The sequence below is a fragment of the Rousettus aegyptiacus genome, unplaced genomic scaffold, assembly GCF_014176215.1.
Source record: "Rousettus aegyptiacus isolate mRouAeg1 unplaced genomic scaffold, mRouAeg1.p scaffold_m13_p_3, whole genome shotgun sequence".
NCBI lineage: Eukaryota > Metazoa > Chordata > Mammalia > Chiroptera > Pteropodidae > Rousettus > Rousettus aegyptiacus.
The window spans coordinates 171,992,001-172,018,952 of NW_023416306.1; the positions used below are offsets into that span (position 1 = coordinate 171,992,001).

Genomic DNA, 26,952 nt, shown 5'->3' on the forward strand with positions numbered 1-26,952 from the left:
GTCCTCCCACGAGGACGGGTCTGACGCTATCAGCCTCTGCCGCCTCTGGCCACCGGCTGCTGCAGGTGCCTCGCTTACCTGTGACAGGTAATCCTCACACCCCGTCAGTGTTTGCCTCTGTTATCCTCGGGGACAATGAGAAAACTGAGGAACACAAACGTTAAGTCACTTGCCCAAGGTCACACAAGTACTGAATTGAGCCAGTTTCAACCCAAACAGTGTGGCCCACAGTCCCGGCCCCTTGCCACTATGTCACACTGTAGAAACACCCAGAACATTTTAGGGGAAAGCAGTGAACACGTGGCAGGGGCCGCAGGACCAATGGAGAGACCCTGGGACCTGCGGAGTCGAGGGGTGGCCGTGAACACGGAGGGCTCCTGTCCCTGCTCTTCTCGGACTAGACGGGCCTCAGGAACGATCCGTCTGGCCCCGTGTCTTGCACCCACACTTCGCACTTCAGACGTATCGCCGTTATGTAAACTTAAGTTCTGTAGTATTTTAACTACTTTTAAAATAAAAACATACCTACTAAATTTCAATACTTCAGAGACCACCAACTTATAAACTGCTGTTCTCATTAATTTTATATTACTAATAGAAACCTATACAGCTTATCAAAACTTCAGCTCTGATTTAATAGATGTGGTTTTAGGTAAGATTTCATTTGTGGGAAAATGGGTTCCACTACCCAAAAGTTAGAAAACCACTAAAATGATCTATTTTTTCTTTTTAGAGCAGCGAGTCATTCCTAGAGCTGAAGAGACGAGAATTCCCCCTCTGGCATGCTGTCTCGTGTTTCTCTGCTGCTTACAAAAGCATCGTGGAAATTGCAGGGAGCCGCGGGACTGGGCTAAAGCTGCGCGGCTCTCTCCTTTCCGCGGCTCCTGATCGCGCCCGGCTCAGGGCGGAGCTGGCCGGGCTTCCTCCCGCAGGGCTCTTAGAACTACTCAGTTAGGCAAACATACGCTGGAGCCAATCTAGGCTTTATGGGGTTTCTTACAGGATGACGTAGGACAGACTGAGTAGGAGCCATTCGCAAGAGTTTTTTGACCCATCTTCTTCCCTGGTTTTATTGAGATACAACTGACATGTACGGCTCTGTACGAGTGTAAGGAACACCGCAGAGCGGGAAATGCATTCGCCACTCCAGAGGTATCTAGAATAATCTGGCTGGCCATGGACACGCCGGTAAGTATAATGACTTGACATACTTAGACTTGTGAAGGGATCACTACAGTAAATTAACATCCTTCTTGTATAATTACCAAAAAAAAGTCGTAACTCCTGTAATAAAAAACGGCCAGGCAGACACTTCTGGTGAGGACTCAGCACAGCTATGACGGAAGAGCAGTGAGGTGGCTGAGCCCAGAGCCAGGCTGAGCTCCAAGCAACCCCTGGAATTACCTACTATTTTCTGCAGGAAATAGCTTTTATCCAAGGGGCCCCTGTCCTGTAAGTGTCCGGCACTCTCCCCACTCAGGCACACACGCACCACACGTAGACTGTGGACTCGGGGGCAAGAGGCAAACAGGTGGATAAACCGTAACGTCGAGAAGTCGGTCTAGGGCTGACGTCTCTCAGGTTTGGTGGCCTCGTTAGTCCTCATTTCTGTCTCCAAATGCATCTGGTAGACTCTGCCTCACAGTAGCGTGGGCGTAGGGGCCCCCCGCCGGTGACTGCGCAGGTGGGTCCTGCTGAGCCCTTCCTCCAGGACTGTCTCCTGGAGCCCCAGGATCCACTCTGGCTTGTGAGCCGAGGCTTCCACTTCTGCCATGAGGCCGGTGAGCGGAGCCCCAAGGAGCTTGTTGGGCACACGCCTCACTGGAAGACGGTTCCTCCCTCTGAAGCCGCCCGGAGTGAGCAGGCTGCCTGAGGGCTGGAGACCAGAGCAAGGTCACCTCCCGCACAGGAATGGAGCCTCTTGCAAACCGTCATGCTGGGCACCACGTGGACTTTGCCACAGAGGGCACAAAATCCAAGCTGACCCCAACAGCCACGGTCACTGGCTGGTCTTGAGCTGAAAGCAAATGGTACACGTGGTAAGCTGGTGCCGCTCGGCCAAGACCCCTCCCCCGCCAAGTCCCGCTGTTAGCACAGACTCTCCAGCATGGCCCGGGTCCCCCAGGTAAATGAAGACACTCCCGCCAGGAGCTGGGAGCAAAGGGCAGACCTCCCTGGGCAGAGCGAGTCATTCACAGCGCAGCTGTCCTGGCAGCAGAGGGTGTTAACCTGCCCAGGCCACAGCGAGGGGCAGTGCGGGAGGCCGACAGTTGACATGGCCTCTTCAGAGCTCTTCCCGCCGCGCAGCAGCGTGTGGGGGGGAGGGGAGGGGCGTCCAGCTGCACGGTGGGACTTGCTTTCCAGTTCATCCGCAGGAAGAGTCGAGGCTTCTAGAGACGAGACTAATGCTGCTGGGTGGAAGAACAGTCCTGAAGACTGCGGCCATCCTCAGCTCTGGGAGGGAGCGATCAGAACCTCGGCAAAGCTGGGGGGCGACCTGCATTTCATACCAACATTAAATAAATACAGGAAGTGCACCTCGCCTTCCTTCCCCTTCAACGTGGGGAACTGTGCTCGTTGCCCCACTGGCACCTACAAGAGTCAGGCTGGCGAAGGCCGTGCAGGTGACGAGTCGGGGAATGGCGTCTCCAGGCACCAGAGCGCTCCTAGGTCACCAGTGTCACCACAGAAGGCCCCCAGCAAAGCCCCAGGAGTGCGTCGGGCCAAAGGGCCTGAATGACCTCACTCATCACAATGAACACCGCCACGGGTCCAGCGCCCAAACCTACAAGCGGCCCGGCAACAGTAGCGTCCATCTGCCTCTCTCTCCAGCTTGTTCTTGCAGCCTGGAGAGTGGCATGGCTTCAGGTGGCAAGTTGCCTCATCGCCGAGGGGCCCCAGGACCAGGACTGGGGAGGCTCAGCGGAGGAGCAGTGCCTGGCCCCAGGCTGTGTGGATGTGGCACCAAGGCGATCCCCCAAATATGCTCCGCCTGAGCTGACGCTGGGGCTCTGTCAGACTCAGGTCCCTGACGACCGCATACCGGTCCCCGCCACCAGCGCTGGGCACGACAAGGCGCTTCCACCAGAGCACGGGGGTGCGCCATCAGCCGCGTGACCACCCCCTCGCTTGCCAGCCGATGGAACGCCTGCCTGAGCCTCCTCACACTCCGCTGCTTGTACACATTCCCTCGTCGATTGTCCCGTACACCGAACGCTCTGCCCTGCTTGGCCTGTCCTCCCAGCATCATGAATTCTAAAAGCCCTTAAGTGAAATTAAGCTCTGTGGGATGAAAGAAACAAACATTAACCAGTTGTTTACACTTCTCCAACCCAACAGCCACGGTCTCTTCAAAGCTGGAAGAGGAGAAAGAATGGCTGTAACATTTCCTGAGCACCGACGCCATGCTGGGCTGGCCCTCTGCACACACACAGCGTCCTGTCAGAGTCACACAACGATTAAGTGTTGTCAAGTTTCCGTTTTTTGATGAGAACATGGAAGTTCTGAGGGATTAAGTGATTTAGCCAAGGTCACTAGCTAGTCGATAGCAAAGAATCCAAACAGACTAGCAGGGTCCTAAGATCTTACTTTGCCCTCTACAAAGCCCTCACTTGTCCCCGCATTTACGGAGAAAGAAACTAAAACTCAGCGTCTGTTAACAGACCCTCGATCAGAACGCAGGTGTCCAGGTACCCAGCACGTGCCCTTGCTAATGCTCTCTCTGCCTTCAAGTCTTTATCGAGCACCTGGTGTGTGCTTAGCTGTGACTGGTGCAGAAACAAGAAGGTCTGACACCTTTTGCTCTGACTTGCCACTGTTGTTCAAAATTGGGAAAAAAAAAAATGCAAAAAATGTTTCCTTCCAGCCCTCTGTGCCCTTCCCGGCATCAGCAGCCAGCCAGCCATTTCTACTCCCCAGAGGCAAACTGTTACCAGCTTGCATATTTTTCTAGAGTATTTTATCCGTATTTAAGTCAACGTGTCCTTTATTTTCAGAGTTGCAGTTCCTGACTATGGTATCCCCTAAAACTCGAAGACAACATCACCTAGCAGCATTACTGCTATCCTAATATTAGAGGCACAACCTGAGACCTAGGGAGCTGGGGTGAATGGCCCAAGGGCACATACGAGGACAATAAGGGGTCTGAGTCTAAGGACGGCCCTCTGACCCGGACAGGCATCCGGGTCCTGCTCTCCCCTGGAACCCTGCCCTTCCCGGTGTCCCCTTTGTGTTTGTGTCACTCCGCCTCCCTCCTTCCCGTGCTCGCTCCGTTTGTATCACTTACTCTCACCCACCTGGGGTATTGCTATTTGAATCAGAAGTGGGAAGACCCTGAATATGCAGTTCGACTCCTACAAAACACAGAGGGGCAAATCGAGGTCCAAAAAGGCCCCGCGCATGCTCAGACCTAAGTCCAGCCTGCACCCCGCTGTTCCCTTTCCTGTCCTCTGCCTGCCCAACCCCTCCCGCCCTTGCACCCCTCACATGAACAGCTAGCTGGCTCGGCTGGCTGCAGCCAGAGAGCGCTACCAAAAACATTCCCCTGACCAGTCTGCCTAGCAACCCCCAAGGGTCAAAACGTTGGCCCCGCTACCTTCTCTATCCTCCCCTTGTGACCAGCCACGTCTTACCCACAAGCCTTCCAACTGCGGTTCCCCCTCTCGCTCTGACTTGATTAGCAGCTATTTATCCTTCGGTCTCCCAACCCGGAGGCTCTCAGCGTCCCCCCACCCCCTACCCTTATCTCCAATTTGACTGTCTCCCCTGCTAGGCCGTGAGCTCCCCAAAACGGGGCCTGGGCTTGTTCAGCACTGCGTCTCCAGTGTCTGACCATTACAGAGGCAGAACCAGTGTCTCCAGTGCTCGACCCGTCTGAGCCCAGGCACACAGGCTCAGTGGGCGTTTGACAGGAAGATGCCCGAACGAGCGCTCCCGCAGAGGGAAGAGCCTAATCCCAGCAGGGAGACGTGCGCTCAAAAGTTGTGTGCGGGTGCTAGCAAGTATTCCTGCAGGAACGTACCGAGGTGTGTGCAGAAGGTACTCGAGAGGAATAAAGTTGAGATACTCTGTCTAAAACGCACCTTCGAACATCCGAACCAGGCCCCGCGCTGCCAAAGAGCACACAGATGGACACATTAGGGCCCTGTTAGTCCAGCGGGGAGCCAGTCCTGTGAGGGTCACCTGAGTTTGATGAAAGCCACTCCCACCGCCCCTCCAATCACAGAAGCGCCTACTCAGCCCATTCTCCATATAGTTTGAAGGGGGGGGGGGTGGATTACGGCCCCCAGAAGGCCGGCCGAGGACCACGGCTTAACTGTCTCTGGTCTCGTTGGATCGAGAAAAATCAAATGAGCGCCTTGGAGCGCAAGCCAGACCACGACAGAACTGAGGAAGGAACCCGGGGCTTCAGAGGAGGTCGCGGAAACGGGGACTTGGGGCAGGGACGGGACGGCGGCGGGAGGACCTAAGAAATCAGCCCCACTCTCCCGGTAAAACGAAGCCGAGCAAAGAGTTCAGGGGACAAGCGCCGCAAACGCCAGGCGGGCTCAGAAAGATGACGCGCGCGCCGCGCGAGTTCCCACCAATTCGCGACTGACCCGCCCCTGCCCGGTGCATTGTGGGTCTTGGAGGCGCCCATGGGACGTTGGGTCTCGCGAGCGAGCGAGATTCACGTGGATGACAGAATCGGGAGGGGAGGGGCGGACCCTGCTTCCGTTCCACAGGGCGAAGTCCCGCCCCCTGGCCGGGAAGGGCCAATCCCAAGGCCTCCCCGTCTTGGCCGCGGGGATTGGTCCGAAGACTCACAAGACCGGAAGGGTCGGCAGGCACGTGACCGAGGAGGCGGTGTCCTTGAACTTAGGTTTTGTCTGCGGCGGGAAGAGCTCGAGAGACCCTGAACTAAAACCAGGGTTCGGGACGGCGAAGCTCGCGGACTGCCGCTGGGCCCCGGCCTCCTGCGGCCGTGGGCAAGCTCTGTCAGAGTGGTCAGGGCCTCAGTCCCCTCGCCTGTGAGTGAAATGGGCACAGCGTACCCCGATGCCCACGGGACGCAGGGTGCGTGGAAATGCCCTGCCGATGTGAAGCGGGGACCCCTCTCCAGGTGTCAGAAAGCTGGCTTTGAATCAGATTGTTGAGCGGAGCAGAGCCCTTGCCCGTGGCTGATTTAAGCGACCAAGTCGCAGGTAGCAGTAGGTATGTGGCGCGGACCTAACCCTTTGGGGGCGGGCCACTTGACTTTTGTTACCTTACTAAATCGACAACCACAGTGAGGGTGCGGTAGTGTCGGCGAGGCGCAGAGATGAGGAGAGCCTTTGCTGAGGCCGTAGAGCCTGGAAGTGGATGAGCCGTGGTTGGACCCAGGCGTCAGCCTGTGCAACCGGCAAACCCTCCGCCAGGTGGCTTTTGCATCAACAGGCTAGGGTGGGCGGGACAACTGGGAGCACACATCACCACAATCCCCATGCTGTGTGGTGGAGTCACCCAAGCCACGATGGCTCTCCCGTTCCCTACTGTTAACTGCTCGAGATAATGGTGACCATGGAGGATGGAGCCAGCGACTTCCCATTCTCCCCTCCCCACCAGGGCAGAACTGGTGTTTTGAGTCCTTTACCCCAGGGGCAGGGAGGATGTCGGGCAGCGCCAGGATACGAGTCGCACAGGGAGTGAAGAACCTGGACGCCAGAATTGGAGGAAAGGAGATGAGACATGGGCAAAAGCTGAAAGAAAACCACCAGCAATTTACTTCATTCGATTCTACAAGTATTTATTGAACACCTACAGGGTGCCAGGCGCTGCACTGATAGAATTTACCGTCTGGTGCAGGAAAGAGACAATAAAATATAAATGATATCATACTATAAGCGATAAGTGCTACTGGGAAAAACAAAAAATGAGAAGAGGCATAGGAAAGGCCAGGAGGTGGGGGCCAGATTCACGTAAGACGCAGGTGAGGGCTTACCTAGAAGTGGCTTTAAAGGAAGTGAGGGAGGAGCATCCAGGCAGAGAACACAGCACAAGCAAAGGCCCTGGGTTGGAAGGGAGCCCGCAGTGGAGTGACTGGGTCTGAGTGGTAGGAGATGGTCAGAGAGGTAACAAGTGGCCACAGAAAGGACTTGGAACTTAATTCTGAGCGAGCTAAGGCCATTGCAGGGTTCTAAAACAGCCTCGCCACCACTACCTCTGGAAGCCTCTTTGCTGTTCTTACCCCAGGACTGGAAGGCAGGATGCCCTCTACTCGCTGAACTCCAGACCACACTGGCATCTCTGTCATTTCTGCCCAGGGAAAGGCGGCAGCCCCTGCTCAGGCCCCCAGCACCCAGCCCTGATCCCCCCCCCCGGCCTGTGGAATCTTCACAGGGAAAACCTGGGCCTGACTGGTGCCCTCTTCCTCTGCAGCGTTCGCAGCCCAGGTCTCTGAGCTCCAGAGCTGCCACACAGGGTTGTGCAGGAGCTTAGGTGGCCAGTGAGGGTGAAATTGCCACTCTATGTGTCCTGGCTTGGGGCCAGTCACATAGCTGGAGCTTGCACAACAGAGGGGGGCCTGCAGCTTTGCACACGGGGCTCTGCCAGTTCCGAACTCCTGTTCCCCGAGTCTCAAAGCTGCACACCAGCCCTGTCAGGGCGTCTGCTCTCGAGTGCAGGGACTCGCTGTCAGACGTGGTCATCACAACGTCCACTGCCTCACTTTATCTTTTTTAATAAACTACTTTTTTTAGAGCAGTTTTAGATTTACAGAAGAATTCGAAGCACAGAGAGGCCCCAACGCACAGTTTCCCTTATTAACACTTTATGCATAGGGTACATTTGCTACAATTGATGAAACAATGTTGATACATTATTATTAACTAGAATCCATAGTTTGTTAAGTTGTTCTTAGTTTCTCCCTGTCCTTTTTCTGTCAGGATCCCATCAAGGATACCACCTGACATTTAGTTGGCCACCTCGCTTTTTAAATTCTGAAGGGGCAGTATTGAGAGAGGAGGTTAAAGAAGAATTGCTTAACTTTTCTTTGGCTTTAAGTCTCTGTAAATGCTACTGAGGGACGGAGGCTGCTGCTTGTGGCTGCGTTTTGGTGTTCTGCCTGACGAGTGACAGTGCCTGGTGCAGCCCCGCCCTGTATGGGAAGGACAGGATGTTGGCTAGGGCAGCAGGCGAGGGGAGGTGGTTAGGACAAGATCGGGGACACTGGGGACCGCTCTGCGATCCTGGAAGCAACAGGTGCGGCACCCAGGTGGGCGGGGCGGGACCTGCAGTTACACGGAGCAGCCACTAGGTGTCAGGACGCCCTTTGGCCTGCGTTCGGTGCCAGCTGGCCCAGTGGCGGGGGCACCTGGTTCTGGGCGGATGCTCGGAGATCCTTGAGCACACTCTGAGATCATGGTTTGCACCGAGTCATCGCTTTACAGATGGAAAGCTGCAGCTCAGAGAACAGGCACTGGTCGACATTTGGGAGAGGGTGGGGGAGCATGAAAGACCCCCACTGCTTAGTGCTGCATCGGGGACTGGGAGAATGACAGAACGTGACCCAGCCCACACTCTTCTCCAGACACAGGCAGTATCTGGGTTTGAACCCCTCTGCCTCTTGTTACCTCTGAGACCTTAAGCAAGTTACTGGTCCCTGCGAACCTGCTATGCCACCCCCCTGCCCCCGCCCCCGCCCCCGCCCCCAGCATCTTCAAAGCGCAGTGATGACAACCTGTCTCCTTGGTGTAGGTTAGTGTTAGGTGAACTGTGAGAACAGAGCGGCTCGTGGTGAGGGCGCGGCCTGACTACCGCAGGCCTCGCTCCCCGGCCACGTACCTGGGTGCGCGGGCCGCTTGCTCGCTTCATTTTCTATAACAGCCTGATTTCTGGCCCAGGCCCCCATTCTGCGATTCCACAGGCTGGCATGTGACAGGAGCCAGTTTCAGAGTTCTGTCTGTCCCCTTCCGAATCAAGGCTCCTGCAGGGACAGAGTCCTGTGGGGGACCTACTGGCCACTGGTCATAAGGCCACACTGGTTACTACAGGCCCCTGGTCCCATGCCTCAGTGCTGCCCCCAGCCCCACAGTGCATGAGGGCCTCTTCGGCAAGCATGCCTGGGGCTCCGTCACCTGGGTGCCATAGTCCTCCTGCATTGCTCTCTGGAGACTGGCAGGCAGCAGGCCCGGCACCCCGTCGCCTGCCTCTCCCTACCCCAGCCCAGGTGGCCCAGGGTGCCCCATTGCCCTCGCTTCTCCGGGACACTTTGCCTACAAGGGAGACTCTAGTTTTCCCTTTGTCCCCACGCACCCTTGTTCTCCTAAGAGCCTGAGCTTTTGGAGAAAAAGCCTGACTGACTCACAGGTACCTTCTGTCTAAGTCCCCGGGCAATGGTCTCAGGCTGCTTCTCCTTGAATGGGAGGAGCAGCGGGAAGGTGGAGGGGGGAAATGTCAATATAGGCAGCCCCTGCTTTGCACGGTTCCAACTGAGTAACAAATCTTAGGTACCGATCCAGTTAAATAACACCAATCCTCCAACAACATGGTTATTAGTCGAAATATCAGTTTCCACAGTATACTAATGGTGGGAACTTGCATTGAGTACAAACTCCCGAGAGCTCTTCACTCCACAGACCGCTTCACAGAGACGTGACTCGTGACCCGCGACCATCGTGTCATTTCTTTCAAAGTCCGTCAGTCCATGCACGCCGCGCACCTGTTTTCAGCCAGCCTGCAAAGTCTGTCCTTGGGTTGCCTTCTCTGATGAGCCCACTTATCATTATAAAAATGCATCCTTGAAACAGGGGACTGGCCAGTGGAGGCGAAAGCCAGCAAGGACGTGAAAAGCGATAATGCTGGAAGCGAAATTCGAGAGAAACGGTCATAGCGTCACAGAAGAAAGAGCTGTCTGACTCCATGTCATTCCACAGCGTTTTAGCGACTTGCCTTTGTGCCGTCTTTCTCAAGCACTCCACTCAGTTTTCATAGAAACGACGCCTCTTTTTACATCCATATTTCACTGATTTACAGTAAATCGAGTTAAATTACATCATTACAATTAATAAGTACAACTTGGAATAAACATAACCGTAAGCATATAATAGAGCAATTGTACAGAGCAAGTCAAAAGTAATTGAACATTTTCAAAAAGGTATCCATTTGTATATGTAACTAGATACAGACAACAATTGTATTTTTAAAATAAATATTTTTAACAAAAAAGCTTTTCAGCGATTAAGATACAGGCATTCCTGACATTGTATCATAGATATTTTCAGACATAACGGCAAAGTTGAAAAACTACAGTGAACACGCAGGCGCAACCAGCATGCGGATCCTGACAGCTACCAGAATATCACCACGCCGACGGGTGGCATGCCCCGAGCTAGGTGTTGCTGTCGTGTTTTCATTGCCACCCCCTGTGAATTTATACATCCTTGTCCCCGTTGATGTGCTCGGCCATGTGACTTGCTTCAATCGGTGATGTCTGAGTGGAAGCGACGTGTGTCCCTTCTGAGCAGAAACCTAAGGCCCGGCATACAGTTCTCCACACGGTTCATTTCCTTCCATAAAACAGGCGCTGGGGTCTGTTTGTGTCCCCCACCCCAAATTCATATGCCGAAGCCCAGATCCCCAGTGCGATGGTATTTGGAGGTGGAACCTTTGGGAGGCAATTGGATCTTGAGGGTGGAGCCCCCATGAATGGGACTTGTGCCCACATAAAAAGAGACACAAAAGAGAGGACTTTACCAGAGGGTAGGGGATGTGGGGAGGGGGAGGGGACTGGGTAAAGGGGTCAAATATGTGGTGACAGAAGGAAATCTAACTATGGGAGGTGAACACACAGTGTAAATATATATATATATATATATATATATATATATGCCTCACTGTTAAAGCGTGCAGCTGAAACTTACTGGATTTCGTTAACCAGTGTCACCATAAAATAAATTAATTACTTTTAAAAACCTCAGTCGTGGAAAAAATACATATACAAATGTATAAAATGACAAAGTTTATGGACTTTACCACCATGTATTATATAAACACAATGATATCATCATAAAAAAAAAAAAAGAGAAAGAGAGAGGTGACTTTTCTGCCATAGGAGGACACAGCGAGATGGCCACCGTCTGTAAGCCAGGAACAGCCCTCGCCAGAGCCCAACCATGCCGGCACGCTGATCTCGGACTTCCAGCCTCCAGAACTGTGAGAAATCAGCGTTAGTTGTTTAAGCCGCCCGGTCTGTGGTTTTGTGTTATAGCAGCCAGAAGTGACTAAAGTGACAGACGGCTCTCCAGACACATGCCGTTCCTCCAGCCCGGGCCTCAGAACGTGCTGACACAGGGCAACGTCACAGCCACCCCGTCGATGCGCACGTTGCTCAAGCAAGAAATGAACCTCGCTCGCCCAGCCGCGGAGCCTGAGTACGGTCTGTGGCTGCAGCGTAACCTCGCCCGCGGATGGTTACGGCGACTCGTGCCTTCCACGGCGGTGTGTCCGCTGGGGCTGCTCTGCTCGCTTCTGTGACTGCAGTGCAAAGGTCACATCGAAAACTCCACCTGGTCATAACTTTACTGCTGGTCCAAAGAGATGGAACAGAAAGAGGGCACAGCAGAAACTGTCCAAGGAAGCCATGAGTCACCACTCAGAGAGTCCCCAGAAATTGACGAGAGCGCCAGCCGGCCTTGTGTTCGGCATCCCTCAGCTTCTCCTCCGGGAGTTCTGCGTTGGGGCAGAAGACGACATCTCACCACCTTCATCACAACCTCTGCTGCCACTGTCAGAGGCACCCGACAGGTGAAGTGTCTGCAGGTCCCCCGCATTTAATGACAAGACTATACACCATCTCAACATAAGCGACCCTCAGAATGCTGCGTGAGGTCACGGAATCCCGCACCTTGCGACTGGACGCGGCCGAGACTGGCTGGGAGCTAAGATCCTGCACCCATGGGACAGACAGGTCTTTGTCCCACTCTCTCTTGTTGGGGGACACCGTGGAGGACACAGACTTACCAGCGGAGCGATGCAGCCCACGGCCACAGGGAGGCTCCCACGACCTCGTTTTCTGGCAGATGGAGTCCTAGTCCCCTCTTTCCCTTTGTCCTGAAGCTTCCGCGATGCCAGGTTCAGTGTTCTGGGCTAGTTTTTATCTGTCCTTGGGATGGTGGTGCCTTATTTCCTAGGCCGCTGTAGCAAATCGCCTCAGACCGGGTGGTTAACACAGCAGAAATCGGCCCTCACACAGTTCCGAAGGCTGGACTCTGGACCCAGATGTCAATAGGTTGGTTCCCGTGGAGACTGAGGGACAGTTTCCTGCCTCCCCCAGCTCCTGGCACTGCCAGTGACCTTCGGTGCCCCTTCACTTGTAGACCCCTCGCTCCAATCTCTGCCGCTGTTGTCACGTGGCGTTTTTCCAGTATGAGTCTGCGTGTCTGGGCCCCGATTCGGGTTGGGGCACATATCATAACAGGAAGCACAAATAAGTGCCGTGAGGAGGAACGTGCTCTGAAGAAAGAGAGCGATAATGAAGGGGTGAGCGGAGAGGGCGTTGGAGAAGGTGAACGGGAGGCCCGTCGGAAGGGTCACACTTGAGCGGAGGTCTGAGGAGAGGAGTCGCCCCTAGGACCGTGGAGGAAATGCTTTCTAGAAAGAGGGAAAGACCTTCAGGCTGAGGCGTGCCTAGTGTCGTGGGGACCACAGGAGGTCAGCAGGCCTGGGAGGACAGAGATCGGAGGTGAGTTTGGAAGGAGAGCCGAGGGCTGGATCACTCAGGGCCTGGGTGGGCAAGCCGAGGAGGTTCTTCCCTGTGAGTGAGAAGCTGTGGGTGCGTTGGCCGGGAGTGGACGACTCTGGCCTCTGTTTACAAGGACCGTTCCACTTGCCCCTGGAGCTGGCAGCTCTCTCAGGAGCCCAGGTGAGCGCCAGGGGTGCTCGAACCAGGGCCGAGGTGCGGGCGGAGGGAGAGTCCAGGTTCCGGAGACATCAGGGGGAGGAGAGCGGCCGCATCCGACATTGGACCCGGTGCAGGCGAGGACGTGGCAGTGCCGGACGTGTGTGCATCTCATAACAGACCTTCAAAACGCACGAAGCAAAAACGGATGGAGCTGCAAGGAGAGAGACCCCTGCGCGGTCATAATCTGAAGTCCGACGCCTCTCAGTAACAGGTGGGCAGAAAGGCAGGGGCGCGTGGGGGATCGGCGTGGACGCGGAGGACTTGAACCACCGTTGGGCCAGTGTGGCTTGATGGGCATGTTCCAGGCAGCCGCCCTACGGCCAGGAGTCCTCGATGGAGGGATGTACGAAGTGTCCGAGGGCCGGGAGGTCACCTGGGGAGGGGGCGCTGTTAGAATACAAAAGCCCCCTGCGGGCCGAGTGTGCTGCCGAAAGCCAGGTGACGGAAGTGCTTAAAGGAGGGTCTACGCTGTCCAGCAGTCAACAAGGTGCAGACTGAGAACTTGTCACTGGATTTGGCCATGCGGGGCCCTCGGCGACCTCCACTAGAGCACCTGCCCTGGGACGTGGGGGGTGGGCTGGGAGCACCTGATCACTTTGTTCCAGACGGGCCATATTCGTGCTGAGGAAGGCGGGGAAGAGGCAGAGAGGGGCAGGCAGGAAGGCCAGAGCGTTTCCTCCTTTCTTAAGCAGGGATGCACTGGAACGGGCTGGACACCCCGGGAGCGGTTTAGTAGGGAGAGAGAACGTTTGCGAGCAAGGGGTGGATGTCGGAGGCCACGTCCACAGAGGAGATGGGGCCCAGCGCATCCAGGGGACACGGACGGTTCTTCCGTAAGAGAAGGGGCGGGCACCTCCAGAGGGAGCGGCCAGGGCAGTGTTGGGGCGGTGGTCTTGACAGCAGCTGTGAATTGTCAGCGCAGTTGGAGACAAACTCCTCTGACTTTACCAACGGGCGGCAGGATGCAGGCCGGGCCACGGGCTGGCCTTCCCCTCTGCTCACTGCCACTGATCGCACTTAACAGGTGACCCAGGTGACCATGGGAAGGTGAGCCGGTGGCGCCGCGGGGACGGAGGGGCTGCGGGCTGGGAAGGGGCCTCGGTGCGCGTCCTCCCGCGCGGCACTAGGGGGCGCAGGGAGACCGCTCTGTTCCTTCGGGGAGCTCTCCCCTGCGGCCCCACAACCGCCCCCAGCTGGGCGCGAAGCCCGCAGGAGCCCTATTTGGTTCCAGCCTTACCCCCACGCTCTCTTAACGAGGTGCCTAGACAGAAAAGGGGGCGGATCCTGGGAAGAGCTTCATCAGAAAGCGTCCTGTAGCTGGGTGATCCAGACGTGGGCGGAGCTCCGCGCCGGCAGCAGCTGGGAAGGTCAAAATCCCAAATGTGCCTTGCGGACGGACCCGCCGCTGCTGCCAGCGCCAGCACCCAGTGCCCCGGCGGTAAGGCATTGGACTCACAGCCGTTAAGCACGCGCCCGTGTTGGGCCGGGCCCCGCTGGTCCTGGGAACGAGCCCGTGGAATGAGCGAGTGAGTGAGTGAAAGAATGAATGAATGAATGGCGAGCCGAATGTGTAATTTCGAAGAGCGGCGATCCCAGGCGCAGAGCACGAAGATGCTGGGCCAGCAGGGCTTCCGCTGAGGGGCTCGGGCCCCGGGATTGGGGGTGGGAGAGGGGAAGGAAGGGCGGGATGAGACTGGCCGGGATTCGAGGGGCCGCCCAGTGCAGTACTCTAAAGAGAGGGGCGGGGCGTGGACGTGGTCTCGGTGCAGGCACTCAGCGCCAACTTCTACTAATTAAACACAAGCGCCTCCTTGGCGGTCACGATCATCCCCCAGCAACGTGAAGTGAAACTTCTTTCCAGCGTCCCCTGCCCACTGCCAACTGAAAGCCAGTTCTACTACGAACAGAAAACTGGGATGCCACATAGAGCAAGCGGCGGGAGGGGTTTGGGTGCGAGAGAGCCACCTGGGGCAGCTTGGGGAGTGAGGGGGGAGGGGCAGAGTCCAGCAGGAGGCCAAAGGGGCATCTCACAGCAAGACGCCACACCTTGGGGCCCTGGGGCAGCCAGCCAGCCCCCGGAATAGGAGTTTAGAGGGCTTAGCACCCTGTGTACAGTAAGCACTCAATCCATCTTGACCATTCCTATTGTTATTTATCAAATACAACAAACATCTTTAAAAAAAAAAACAAATGCAAGCACTTTTGGTCAATTGTATGAATCCTGGTAGATTGGTTGTTCAGGTTCCTTCTGTGAGTGAACATTTATTTCAGTTGTGAGCCTGTCACACAGGGCTGCAAATCCGCAGGCTGCCGTCCTGCTGCCCTGGCTCAGGGCCAGGTTGGAGTGACTGGGAGGGCCAAGTGGCTGTGTCCCCAAGCCAGTGCTGACTCACTCACAGAGCAGCCTGCAGGCATCCTCTCTCCATGTGCCAGGTCACCGGTGGATTTCTGCGTCTCAGATGGCGTGCTGTCGGTTCAAAGTTCACTGGCCTGCACCTAATACAGTTCCCTCTTTGTCCCTGTTCCTACCCCAAAGGACATGGAAGGTGAGGGGAGCACTTAGCAGAGACCCCGGCATTGAGTGATCATTCGGTGTTAGCTGTTGGCGATGTTATTACTTATTGCTGTTATGATTGCATCACAAACTCTTCACAGTTGCTTTATATTGTTCCTGGAAGGTTATTTCGACCTGCTTGGGCATATTACTCAAGGGTGGACTGGTAGAAAGCAGGAGGGTGGGGTATTAATCTATCTCCTCTTCCATTAGCTACTTACTGACAAGAATCATCTGATTAGTCTCTGTATTCTGGCAGCTGCTGGGGCCTGGCACCTGGTACTTGAGCAAGGATAAGCATAATGTATGTTTTGAAGTTTTCCAAGATGATTTGGGGAAATCAAATCATCCCATCATCCTCCCACCAATCAGGACTCAGCGCTCCGACTGCGGCACTCTGATGTAAAAATAATGCCTTTGGCCTCCCTTTCTCCATGCAATTTAAGAAGCAAGTTATGAGTTTGAACTATCAAAGGCCGTTTATGCTCCTTAAAAAATCTATCATCTCTAAACCCAGGATGTGAGCTGCCTGGATTCTAACCCTAACGTCATCTCGATGTAAGGGAGGACCTGTCCAGGTGGACAGGAGCTGCGGGGAGCCTTGGCCGCAGGCATCTCAGCCCCAGCCTTGTGTGGACCCACATGCCGAGGCCCACGAATGATGGTGCCAGCCCAGCAGCAAGAAGGGCCTCACCGTTCTAGGTGGGCGCTCTCACCTGGGTGCTCATAGCATCCTGGGGGAAATCCGTTTGTCATTAGCAGTCGGGACCCACAATGGCTTGGCTTTACCCCACCGTTCAGGTGTCATCTCCTGGCTTCACCTAACATTGCCCCTGCAGTCACTGCTCCAGCTGCGACCTTCAGGCCCCTCTGCCTTTGCAGAGGATGGTTCCCCTGCTGGGAATGCCCCCTCCCAACCTCCCTCTTTCCAGCCCAGCCCTGTGACACGCCCTCACCTCCTCCCCCTCTGATAAAAGTCCTCACTCTCCCTGTATATATGTAATAACCCGTATGCCATGACTGTATCTCAGCTCTTAACTCGTCTTAGACACTCGTTAAATGAGAGATGGTGGGCACAAGCTGGGTGCTTAAAAAACGTTAGCCCTCGTCATTAGCATCGTTCATTCATTCAGTATTTATGGAGTGTCTCGTCTCCCCGCTGTTCGCTGCGGCCGCAGCAATAAACAAGACGGCCGTGGTCCCTGACAACCCCCTACCGACCCGCGCGCCAAGTTCCCTTCTTCAAGGACTTGCGGTGCTGACACCGCGGGGCCCCGCCCAGCGCTGGACTACAAGTCCCAAGGAGCCGCGCGGCGCCGGCGCCAGCCCGGGCGCATGCGCGACGTCGTGACGCCAGGGCCGCGAGCCAGCGCCAGTGGCTGAGGCGGCGGCGGGCGGGGCGGGGCCGGGCGCGGCGCGGCGCGGCGGGGCGGGGGTGCCGGCGGGCGGTGGCCTATAGGGCGGAGCCGGCGCCCGCTCGCCTCAGTCGGCCGCGGGCTAGCGGCAGGCGGCGTCCGGTGCCCGTTTCTCTCGCTCGCCCGCACGCTCGCTCTCGCGTGGCGTCTCGGCCCCTTCTCAGCGCTGCCTGCGGGTCCCGAGCGCGGCGACATGTCGGAGCCCGGTGGCGGCGGCGGCGGCGGCGGCGAGGACGGCTCGGCCGGCCTGGAGGTGTCGGCGGTGCAGAACGTGGCCGACGTGTCGGTGCTGCAGAAGCACCTGCGCAAGCTGGTGCCGCTGCTGCTGGAGGACGGCGGCGAGGCGCCGGCCGCGCTCGAGGCGGCGCTGGAGGAGAAGAGCGCCCTGGAGCAGATGCGCAAGTTCCTCTCGGACCCGCAGGTCCACACGGTCCTGGTGGAGCGCTCCACGCTCAAAGGTGCGGCGCCGGGGCTGCGGCCGCCCCGCCGCGCTCCCGCCACACCCCCCGGGCCGGAGCCCCGCGGTGCCCCTTCCGGGTCGCGGGGGGGAGGAGGGTACCCCCGTCTTGCCGTCACCCACAACAATGGGATGGCTTTGTCTGCTGGGCCTCAAGATGGCCGAGTTGGGTGGAGACAGCGTCTCCCGGGCTGAGCGCGGGCGGAGGCCGCATCCCGGCCTCCAGTGTCACATGAGCTTTTCGGTTTCGATTTGTGTCCAGGCCAGGCCGACCCCGGGAGGGATGTGTCAGGGGCCAACCCGCGGAGCCCTGGGCAGCCCGGGTCCTGGCCCTTCCGTCGTCGGCGAAGGAGGAGGTCCAGGCGGTCGGAGCCGGGGGAGCGGAGGCCGGCTGGCATCTCAGCCCCCGCCCTGCGCGGACCCAGAGGCGCCGCCCTCGGAGTGACAGGGCTGCGAGCTGGGCATCACCTCTGGGTGGATGCGGGCGCACCAGGTCCAGCGCTTGGGCCTCACGGCGTCCGTGCCGAGTGGGTGTATCTCCCTGTTTCACACGCGAGGAAACCGAGGCTCGGTTGGTGGGAGTGAGCCAAGGTCACCAGCTAATCCTCGTCCTTAGAGCAGACTCGGCAGCTCAGTTTCCAGTCCACTGCTTGTTCTCGCCAACCGTCACTTCTTTTTGTGTCATGTTTAGATGATCCTAATGATGGCCCTGTGATAATCTGAGTCTATTTTACAGATTTCAAAAAGAGAGAGACTCCGGTTAGACACCTAGTGGGGGGAGGGAGCAAAAGGTCCCCTCAGATGGTGACCTCCCAAAAGCAAGGGTAGCTTCCTCCTGAGAGCGCAGCTTGCCTTCCGGGAGGGTAACCCGCTCACTCTAAGACCACTTGGTAGCCCATGGTGAGCAAATTTGACAGCGCAGGATGGGCGTGGCTCCGCGGCGCTCTGGGAGCCCAGGGATGATGTTCAAGTACATTTTAACGTTTGTCCCAAGAGATTGTGCATTGTCTGAAAATATTCCCCAACAAGCTTCTTATAATCTCAAAAAGCTGTGTCATTCTGTCAATAAGAGAACCTACCTGTCTCACAGGAACACACACTTGTTTCTTTCTGATAATTTGTATCTTTCAAAGGCTATTCTTACTCAGGAGTTGCTTCATTGTAGCCTGTTTCGGCTGCAGGGTTGGAGGGTCAGAAGTGTGAAGGAATTTTTTTCTTAGATCCACGTGGAATGTTAAAGCAAATAAACCACTTGGGCTTATTTAGGGTATTAACGTATTAATGTTGTTTAGGGTTTTCTGTTATATTTAGATTTATGTTTTCCCGAGTGGAAACCCACTAGTGATTTTTTAAAAAACACATTTAATACATTTACTCTTTTTCAAAAAGTATACAGGCATGGTAGACATTTTAAAGTGTACAGATAAAATTAAAATCACCTGGGAGCTTTCGACCCAGATATAACCACTGTCAGCATTTTGGCTTCTGTCTTTCTGGTTGTTTTTCAATGAATACATATCATTTTATTAAAGTATATTTTAATCTGTATTAAGGTATTGTATTTTGAGTAGTTTGACCTTGGCTAAGTCTTGATCTTATTTTCATTGCACAATTTATGTATAGAAATCAACGATTTCTACCTTGAGTCTCAGTTTCTTTTTATGGAAAATAATTGTAAGTTTGTTCTTTGCTTCTAGAGTGTGCTCATCAGTAATTCACTTTTTTCAAACGTCTTAGAACTGCACTTTGCTAAGGTTTCGGGCAGACCCTGTTTCTGTAGTGTGCTTTCTGGTGTGATCGCTCATCTCTGTGTTTTCTCGATGCGCACATTTTCATCTTTCAGCGAAGTGAGTACCCAGGCATCCAAATCTCAGCTCCATAATGACTTGCACTTTTGTGTGTTGACTAAGGAATGAGGCTGTCTAAAATTGAAATCCTACCTCATTCTTGTATTTGTAAAAATCCCCAAAGTATTTCTAGTAATTCAACCTGTCTGTAATTTATTTTTCACTTAGAAAAATCTCAGGAAAGACTACATGAACCCATCAGTCTTATTAGCATCCTGGCTCCCCTAACATAATTAAGATAGAAGTACAGACCAGGTTGCTTGGTAGGAGAGCTTTCTTCGTGGTTTTGTGAGTTAGCATTGGTATTTGTACATTTAAGCAAAAGATGAGCATCTAGTAGTAACTACAGTGAAAAGGTACTTATTGAAAAAGTGGGCTTGCATTATAACATGAAAAACAACTCTGAATTATCTAAACTGAATGAAGACCACTGAAAACAATTAAATCATATAATTTAGTGAATGAGCAATTCCTTCCATTTTATTCCTTTTTCTGGAAAGAATTTTTCAAACACTTGTAATTGCATTATAGAAGCATATTTTTTATATGAAGATCTATATACATATTTTTAAACTACCCCAGCTAACTATAAACTTTTGTTGTTGTTAACGTACAGCATTCCTTAAAATGTAAAACGAAGGTTGTGAATGTAACGGTTTACTTTGAAAGCAAAGAACTGGAGAGCTGGTGGGAAGGGGATGTGAAATTATAGCTCGTCATTTTATAAAGAGAAATCTCCCTTCTCTAATTGTTTTCTTCATTGTGTACTTCTAAAATTGTGACCAGATAGGGGCTCATGACTTACTTCATAAGCATTTTACAGTGTTAACGATGTTTTGCAGGACTTTTTGCTGAAGGGCATTCTTGTTTCATCCCCATGAGTGGTTGGGTGGTGAAGGTAGGAGCAGGTAACTGATGCTCTATTCTGCAGCTGGTTAACTGGCAGTGCTGAGACCTGTCTGTGAGCTCCAGCTCCTCAGCGACCAGGCTGGGGTCTGGTGCTGTAGGTTTTGTTTTTTCACACGTAAGTAAAAAACTTTAAGTTAGAACTTTGAGACTGAAAATAGCGTCTGCCTTCAGTCAATACTTAGCGTACATAGGCTTAGAATTCTAGTTTTTCTTGAGCTATGTAATTTAGGTCTGTTTGTTTTTGCCTCCTTTATTAGAGCAAAGATGGCTAGGGCCTGGAATTGAAAGAAAGCTAGTGCTTTTTACAGTACTCAACTTCTTGGAGTATGGAAAGTTTTGTGAGGAATTGTTTTTGGTAGATTTTTAAAAATTATATTTTCGGAGGGTTTACTTTCCCTAAAAGACTGTAAGAAATGTAGTAGATTAATGACCAAACAGTATTTGTTTCTGGCCTTTGCTTAGCCCCCCAAATGGTTAATAAAATGGTTAGTTAGTTAACAGGAAGAGTTTTCTATGACACCGTACTGTCTTGGCACGCTAGGCCAGGAGTCCATCAACCTGGGTTCTTCCTGTCCTGTGCCGTCACACTATAGGAAGGGTCCTAAATCCTTTATGGGACAAACTAGTCTACAGCAAGATAAGCTTGAATGTGCAGTGCAGCATAGTAGATGAAACGTATGTGCAGCAAAGGAAAAAAACAGTCATCGCTCTTCCTAAAAAGTAAAGAAAGATGGGAATTCTGTGTCAGCATCTGGAGTCTCAGGGTGAGGGCCACAGAGAGATAGCCCCGCCCCCTCTGTTGTGAGTGAGGAAACTGAAACTCAGGACTTTAAGATCCAGTTGGGGAAAAGATGTTTTAAGGAGAATTCTGAAACCAAGGAACTAAACTTCTCTGTTCAATTTCCTGGTTTCCATTAAAATAAGAGAGTTGGTTTTATTTCATATCAGTTATTTCTTTTGAATTAGTACGAGCTTTAAAGAAATATTAAATTTTAAGTCCCTTAGACATTAATAAGTTGTTAGATTTTTAGTTATTTATTAAACTTTTTTTTCTGGAAATATCAAAGTAAACCCCAGGTTTACACTTTGTGCAAATATTATGTGGCATCTAGTCTGTCCTTCACATTTCTAACGATGTCATGAATGCAAGTCTGCAGTTTACAGAGAAAACTTAGACCTTCTCACCCACTGTTAGCCTTGTCCCAGAGCTGGGACTGGCTGTGGCAGTCACAGCCCCGCAGAAGGAGGATGGAAAGGTGGATGTTGAGATGATAAGGGAAAGGGGGGACACCAGAGCAACCACTTAAGAAAAAAAGGTGGGGGCGGGGACGATAGTGATCCATTAGAATCGCGCGGTGCTGGCCTGGTTTTGATTTTAAAAGGAAAAGAAGATGGAAGATAGAGAACCAGGAGCATGTGATGAGTAATTTGGCAGTGTGTGGAGGCCAAAGGAAATGACTGGCCTCGTTTGCAGGGTGGAGGAGAGGCTTGCCCTGCGCTGGGAGAAAGTCGGGAGGGCAGCGTGGATGAGGGAATGGCCACGGGGCCGGGAGCCGGGCAGCCTCGCCTGGTCCTTTACCCGTTTGCTTTCTCCCAGTCCAGTGCCCGTTCGCCAGCCTGGGGAAACATCCCCGGCCTGCCTAGGAGAGGCAGTAGGAGCCCTAAGGTAATTGAGCATGTGTCTTTTTCTGTTTCATTAAATGAGGCATGTTGCTCACCTAATTTACAATGTAATGATACAAATCCCTCATAGATTGAAACAAACCAGTCCTTCAGTGGACGTTTACATAGATTAGTGCCAAATGACACTTGGAACAGCTCTAGAAATTCAGTAAACTCTCAGTTGTTAGCCAAGGAAATGCCCACAGCTTGCTGCCATGGGTCTCAGTATGGCTTGCAGCACCGGAACTCAGGAGGCGGGCCCAGCACTTTCTGTCCTGCTACTTCCGTTCTGGCTGAGGCTTGGTCCGTTGTGTGTTAACCAGTAACTTTAGCAACATTAGGAAACTGATCCAGGCTTACGGAAGGAGATATTACCTGATAAAGCATGCAGTGTGTTTGTACATGCTCTCTTCTGTATAGCAGGATTAATAGCCTCTTTGTTACTAAGAATTAACTATCGTGTGTCTTTCCTCCTCTGAACAATGTGTAATATGTCTGCAGAAGTAGATTGTCAAATTGTTATTTGGAAGATGTAATCATTGGCAGAGTGGCAAAAAAGTTTAAATTATTTGATGGCAGTTTATAAAACAATGTCATAAGTTCTTAATAGGAGAGTCAGACATATTCAGACCTCATTTGATGTCTGTATTTCCGGGGAGTAAACATTTAAAAACTGAATCCAAAATGTGTTCTGTGACCAATTAGTAATGACTTCCATTAATTATTGTCGTCCAGGGAAGTTAGAATTTTACAAAGCGGTGGAGAATACCTGCTTGCCTGTCCTTGTCTGAGGATGACATCATCGGGTGTGTCTTGCTGGGCCCCAGCAGGCCGAGCTGCACTGCAGCTCCGCGTTTCTCCTGTGTGGGGCTGGGCCGCAGAGCCTGACTCATGGCTGGCGGGCTGCCCAGTTCCTGTAACCCTGTTTGCATTAGGAAGTGCCAGCAACGTGGTTCGATGCTACATCCAACCGATGTGGTTTTATTTGTATAGATGATGAATATTTAGGAGAAAGAAACGATGCGAAGTTAACATACCATATCTTTAGTTATGTCACTAATTTCCTTTGATGATTATAGAACGATATTTTATTTTCTGTTTATTGTTTGGGTGTTATTTTGACGATGTATTTTAAATAAATTATAGAACTATTATGCAAAGTTTGGAAAACTGAGCGACAAAATATTTCACAGTACTATACCACTTTGACTACTACTTTAGTTTGGGGTTATTTCCTTACCCTGTTGTCCAGGTGCTTGCATTTTACAGATTGCAGTTATGTGCGTGGTTGCTTCAGGCAGTATGATTTAGCTTACCTGCGGTATGCACATCTCAGGAGTTACAAAACTCAGTTGGTTTGGTTAGTCAGTTTTTTGTTTTGTTTTTTAGTCATATTTTTGAAACAGCTTGTAAGTACCTGGCATTCTAGAATGTTCTACCACCCCTCCCTTACTAAAACTATACCCAAAACAATATTTTGGAAGAGTTATTGTCTTGTTGATATCCCAGTGTTTTATATTCTTTCCATGTGAATTTTGTGTTTGTCTCATCTTAAAACTAATGAATCAGAAAGCATTTGCTCAGACCCTATACCCTCAGATTTCCTAGTTTTTGCACTTATAAAAACTATATGGATGACCTAATTTAATACCCACCCCCCTCCTCAGCTGCCCATTTTACATCTCCCAAATCTGAAGCCCAGGGGAAGAAAGATGGCTTTCCCAAGATCACTTAGCTAAGTCTACTGCCTTGGTTATTATGACTTAAAGCGAAGGTGAACCATACATATATCACGTTAAATTAATCCTTAGTGATTTTCGCTAACAAGTATTCTATCTCATACGTCACTGCAAAGATAATTCGACTAGAGCATTCAGGCAGCTCATGGATTAGTGCCAGATTTGGATTATTTCCCATTCTTACACACTTTAAATTTTTCAGTTTTAATTTTCAGCTACTTAGGAATTTTGTCCACATGCATCTTGAGCTGTCTTACTATGAAGTCCAGTAAGCTTTTTAACATGACTCCTGTGTGAGGTGTTTGCTGTGCGGCCCGGCAGGACCCGTGGTCTCCAGGAGCCCAGAGCGGGGGAGGAAGATGCCTCCATTAGTCGACTCCAGAGCGGGGTCCGAAAAGCCCATCAGAGCGGAGGAAGGCTGGGCGAGGCCTCTTGGTGACCCCGGGGGTGTTTCTTGATAGCAGTCTTCTTGGTGGGAGTTTGCCCTGAGGGGCCCAGATGAGGGAGGGTCCTATGTACTGGTGAGGACCCTAGGTTTGGAGTCACAGACTTATGAATTCTCACTTTGTCCCTTTCCAGCTACGCCTCTGAGGGCAATTAAGTAACATTCCTTACTTGGAAAACCAGGTAGTAACAGTCACGCCAGCCCCCCGCCCTCCATAGGGTTGTCATGAGGGTTAAAGGTATGATGTTCCTAAAGTGCTTAGTAAAATACGTGGTCCAGAGTAAGTGCCGAGTAAACCGCGGGGAGGCGGGTGGAGGCACCTTCTGTGCTCGGAGGCCAGCGGTCGAGACCCCCGGAGTGGGGCCGGGGACGAGCAGAGCTGGCTGTGGGGAGCAGCACCCGCACTGTCCGGCTGCGCCCGGTTCACCCTTCCAACGACAACCCAGGCGCGCCCGTGCCGCCCCAAGTTACAGACAAGGAAACGGAGGCGCAGGGAAGTTAACCTTGCCCGAGATCGTGCAGCAAAGTGCCTGGGTCAGGAATCAGACAAAATGGGTAGGAAGGAAAAATAGGTAAAGACCAGTCATGTGGGGGCTCGGGTGCCCGGTCGGGGTGGGCGAGGCTAATCGCTCTCTAAGCACTTGATTTATTAAAAGTTGGAAATGTTGACAGGAATTTGATATATTTATTATGATTTGTAGAGGATGTTGGTGATGAAGGAGAGGAAGAAAAAGAATTCATTTCCTATAACATCAACATAGACATTCATTATGGAGTTAAGTCCAACAGGTGAGTAATGTAAACACACCGTGATCTTGCGTTCTGAACTTGTGAGACTTCAGTGTCAGAGTCGTTGACTCTAGACGAAGACAGTAGGAAACACTCAAAAGATTTCTGCTCTCTGAATTCAGTATCTTATCTTTGATTTCATGCATCAAATTAAGAGAATTTCTAAGTCGACATAAACTCTAAAATAGTTTTACTTTAATTGCCATGTCATGGCACCCATTTTGGGTTTGATCATAATGTACTTAAGATATCTAATAATACTCAGATTATGAGTATTCATAATTATAAATAGTAAATAACTAGTAATCATTCTTAAGTACAGGTATGACTCTTTTAGATTAAATTGCTAAAAGTTGCATTACAGGTTCAAATGGAATGCATCATTAAAGTCTTTAAAATGTGTTACTAGATTTCCACCTTCCAGAAATGTTGTGTCCATTTACACTCCAATAGGCATATGTAAATTTAAATATCTAAATGTTATAATTGATTTTGTGTTGGCATTTAAAAACTTTTTCTTTTGAATAATTTCAACTCTTATAAGGGAATTGCATGAATAGTACACATTTGCGTTTCCGTTTTTTTCCTGAACCATTGAGAGTCGGTTGTAGACCACCTGCCCCCTTTTCCACTCAACACTTCAGAGTGTGTCCTAAGGAGAGGGACGTTCTTGTTCATGCCTCAGTACGGTCGTCACATTTAGGGGGTGTAATGCGGGCAGGGCACCATTCTCTAACTCAGATCGTCTCGGGAGTGCTCCTGGCCGTAATTCTCCCACGATGCAGAATTTAATTCTGTGTCCGCATTTTTGTGTTCATGGCACTGACATTTTTGATAAGCACAGACCCGTGGTTTTATGGAACTTCCCTCAGTTGGGTTTGTCTGATGTTTCTCCATGGTTAGATTTAGGTTGTTTATTTTGGGCAGGAATTTTGTTGTGGCCTTGTTCCGTCTCAGTGTGTCAGGAAGCTTCACTGACTTTGTAGAATAACATAAAGTATTGTGTATAAATTATTGGTCTGGGGACTGAAAATTCAAATATTCATCTTGAAGTTATTAATTCAACTACGTTTAGCACCTGTTCTGCGTAAGGTATGGCAGTGGGTATGTAGAAAAAATAAAAGCTAGTTCCTGTCCCCAAGAAGCCTGTGGTCTTTGGGGAGTAAGGATGGTAGTTAGGTACACAGCTAACAGCGATACTTGGCAGAATCTTAGAGGGCAGACTACCGTGAAACATGAGGATTGGAGAGATTGCTTCTCACTGGGAAAGGCCCCGTGGAAGAGATGCCGGAATTGGGTTTTGAGGGTTACTTGGAATTTTAGCAGGTGAATATAGATTTCTTAAAGATAGAGATGCACACGACACATTTAGAGAATGGGACATCTGGCTTAAGTAGTGACTTGGAGGGGAAAGGGGGTGCACGGAGGAGTTGGTTTAGGCCAGGCTGTGGTGAGCCTGGCGTGCCCGCTTGTCACTTTAACCTGTGGGGGACTTTTGTTTATCTGAGTTTAATGTGTGACTTAGTGCCATAAATTGAATGATACAAATTAGTATAAAATCAGGCTTAAGTACATCATGGCTTGTGATTTGCAGTTGCTAGGAAAGTTCATTTTAGCGAGGTCAATATTATGAACTTAATCCTATATCTGAGACAAATTAGCTTTGCCTGGTTTTATGGGCACATGCTGTAACCATAACCTTGATTTGTTAGTTTTCACATAAGTCAGTAAAGAAAGATAAGCAATATATTTCACTATTGGAAAAGCAACAATTTAGTCTATTCTTAATATAATTTTTAAGTTAAAATTCATATGAATTTTTAATTTGTATGCAACACAAAGAAGGCTACAGTTATTAAGTCTGAAGGAGACTTTTTGTTCTAATTTCTTCTCTTGCTTTCTTTCAGCTTGGCATTCATTAAACGTACTCCAGTAATTGATGCAGACAAACCAGTGTCTTCCCAGCTCCGAGTCCTCACGCTCAGTGAAGACTCACCGTATGAAACCTTGCATTCTTTCATTAGCAATGCGGTGGCTCCTTTTTTTAAGTCCTACATCAGAGAGTCTGGCAAAGCAGACAGGTAAAAACCATTTCTCCTTTACTGGTTGGAATCATGTTTCACTTAGTGTTCTTACGACACTGGGGAACATAAAATTCAGGAGTCAGGAAGGTAAAGCCAACAAGCCGGGAGCATATAAATTTATTGCGTTAATCAAAT

The 26,952-nt window shown here is 51.5% G+C and overlaps 1 protein-coding gene and 1 long non-coding RNA gene across 3 annotated transcripts in view; one reads left to right on the top strand and one right to left on the bottom strand.

Annotated features, from left to right (window-relative positions):
* Window positions 1–566: 566 nt before the first annotated feature.
* LOC118614955 lies at window positions 567–5,535 on the bottom strand. Its single transcript, XR_004956189.1, has 2 exons — window positions 5,082–5,535; window positions 567–3,282 (listed from the first exon to the last, which is right to left on the bottom strand). It is a non-coding gene; the product is annotated as an uncharacterized LOC118614955 (long non-coding RNA).
* Window positions 5,536–16,952: 11,417 nt separating this feature from the next.
* DYNC1H1 (dynein cytoplasmic 1 heavy chain 1) overlaps window positions 16,953–26,952 on the top strand; it is a 62,789-nt gene continuing 52,789 nt past the window's right edge. The window contains exons 1-3 of one of the 2 annotated variants that reach the window (XM_016166003.2): window positions 16,953–17,343; window positions 24,646–24,733; window positions 26,641–26,814. In XM_016166003.2, the coding sequence (XP_016021489.2) occupies window positions 17,079–17,343; window positions 24,646–24,733; window positions 26,641–26,814 (527 nt within the window). In that variant the 5' untranslated portion in view covers window positions 16,953–17,078. The remainder of the gene's footprint in view (window positions 17,344–24,645; window positions 24,734–26,640; window positions 26,815–26,952) is intronic. The other variant, XM_016166002.2, reaches the window with a different exon arrangement.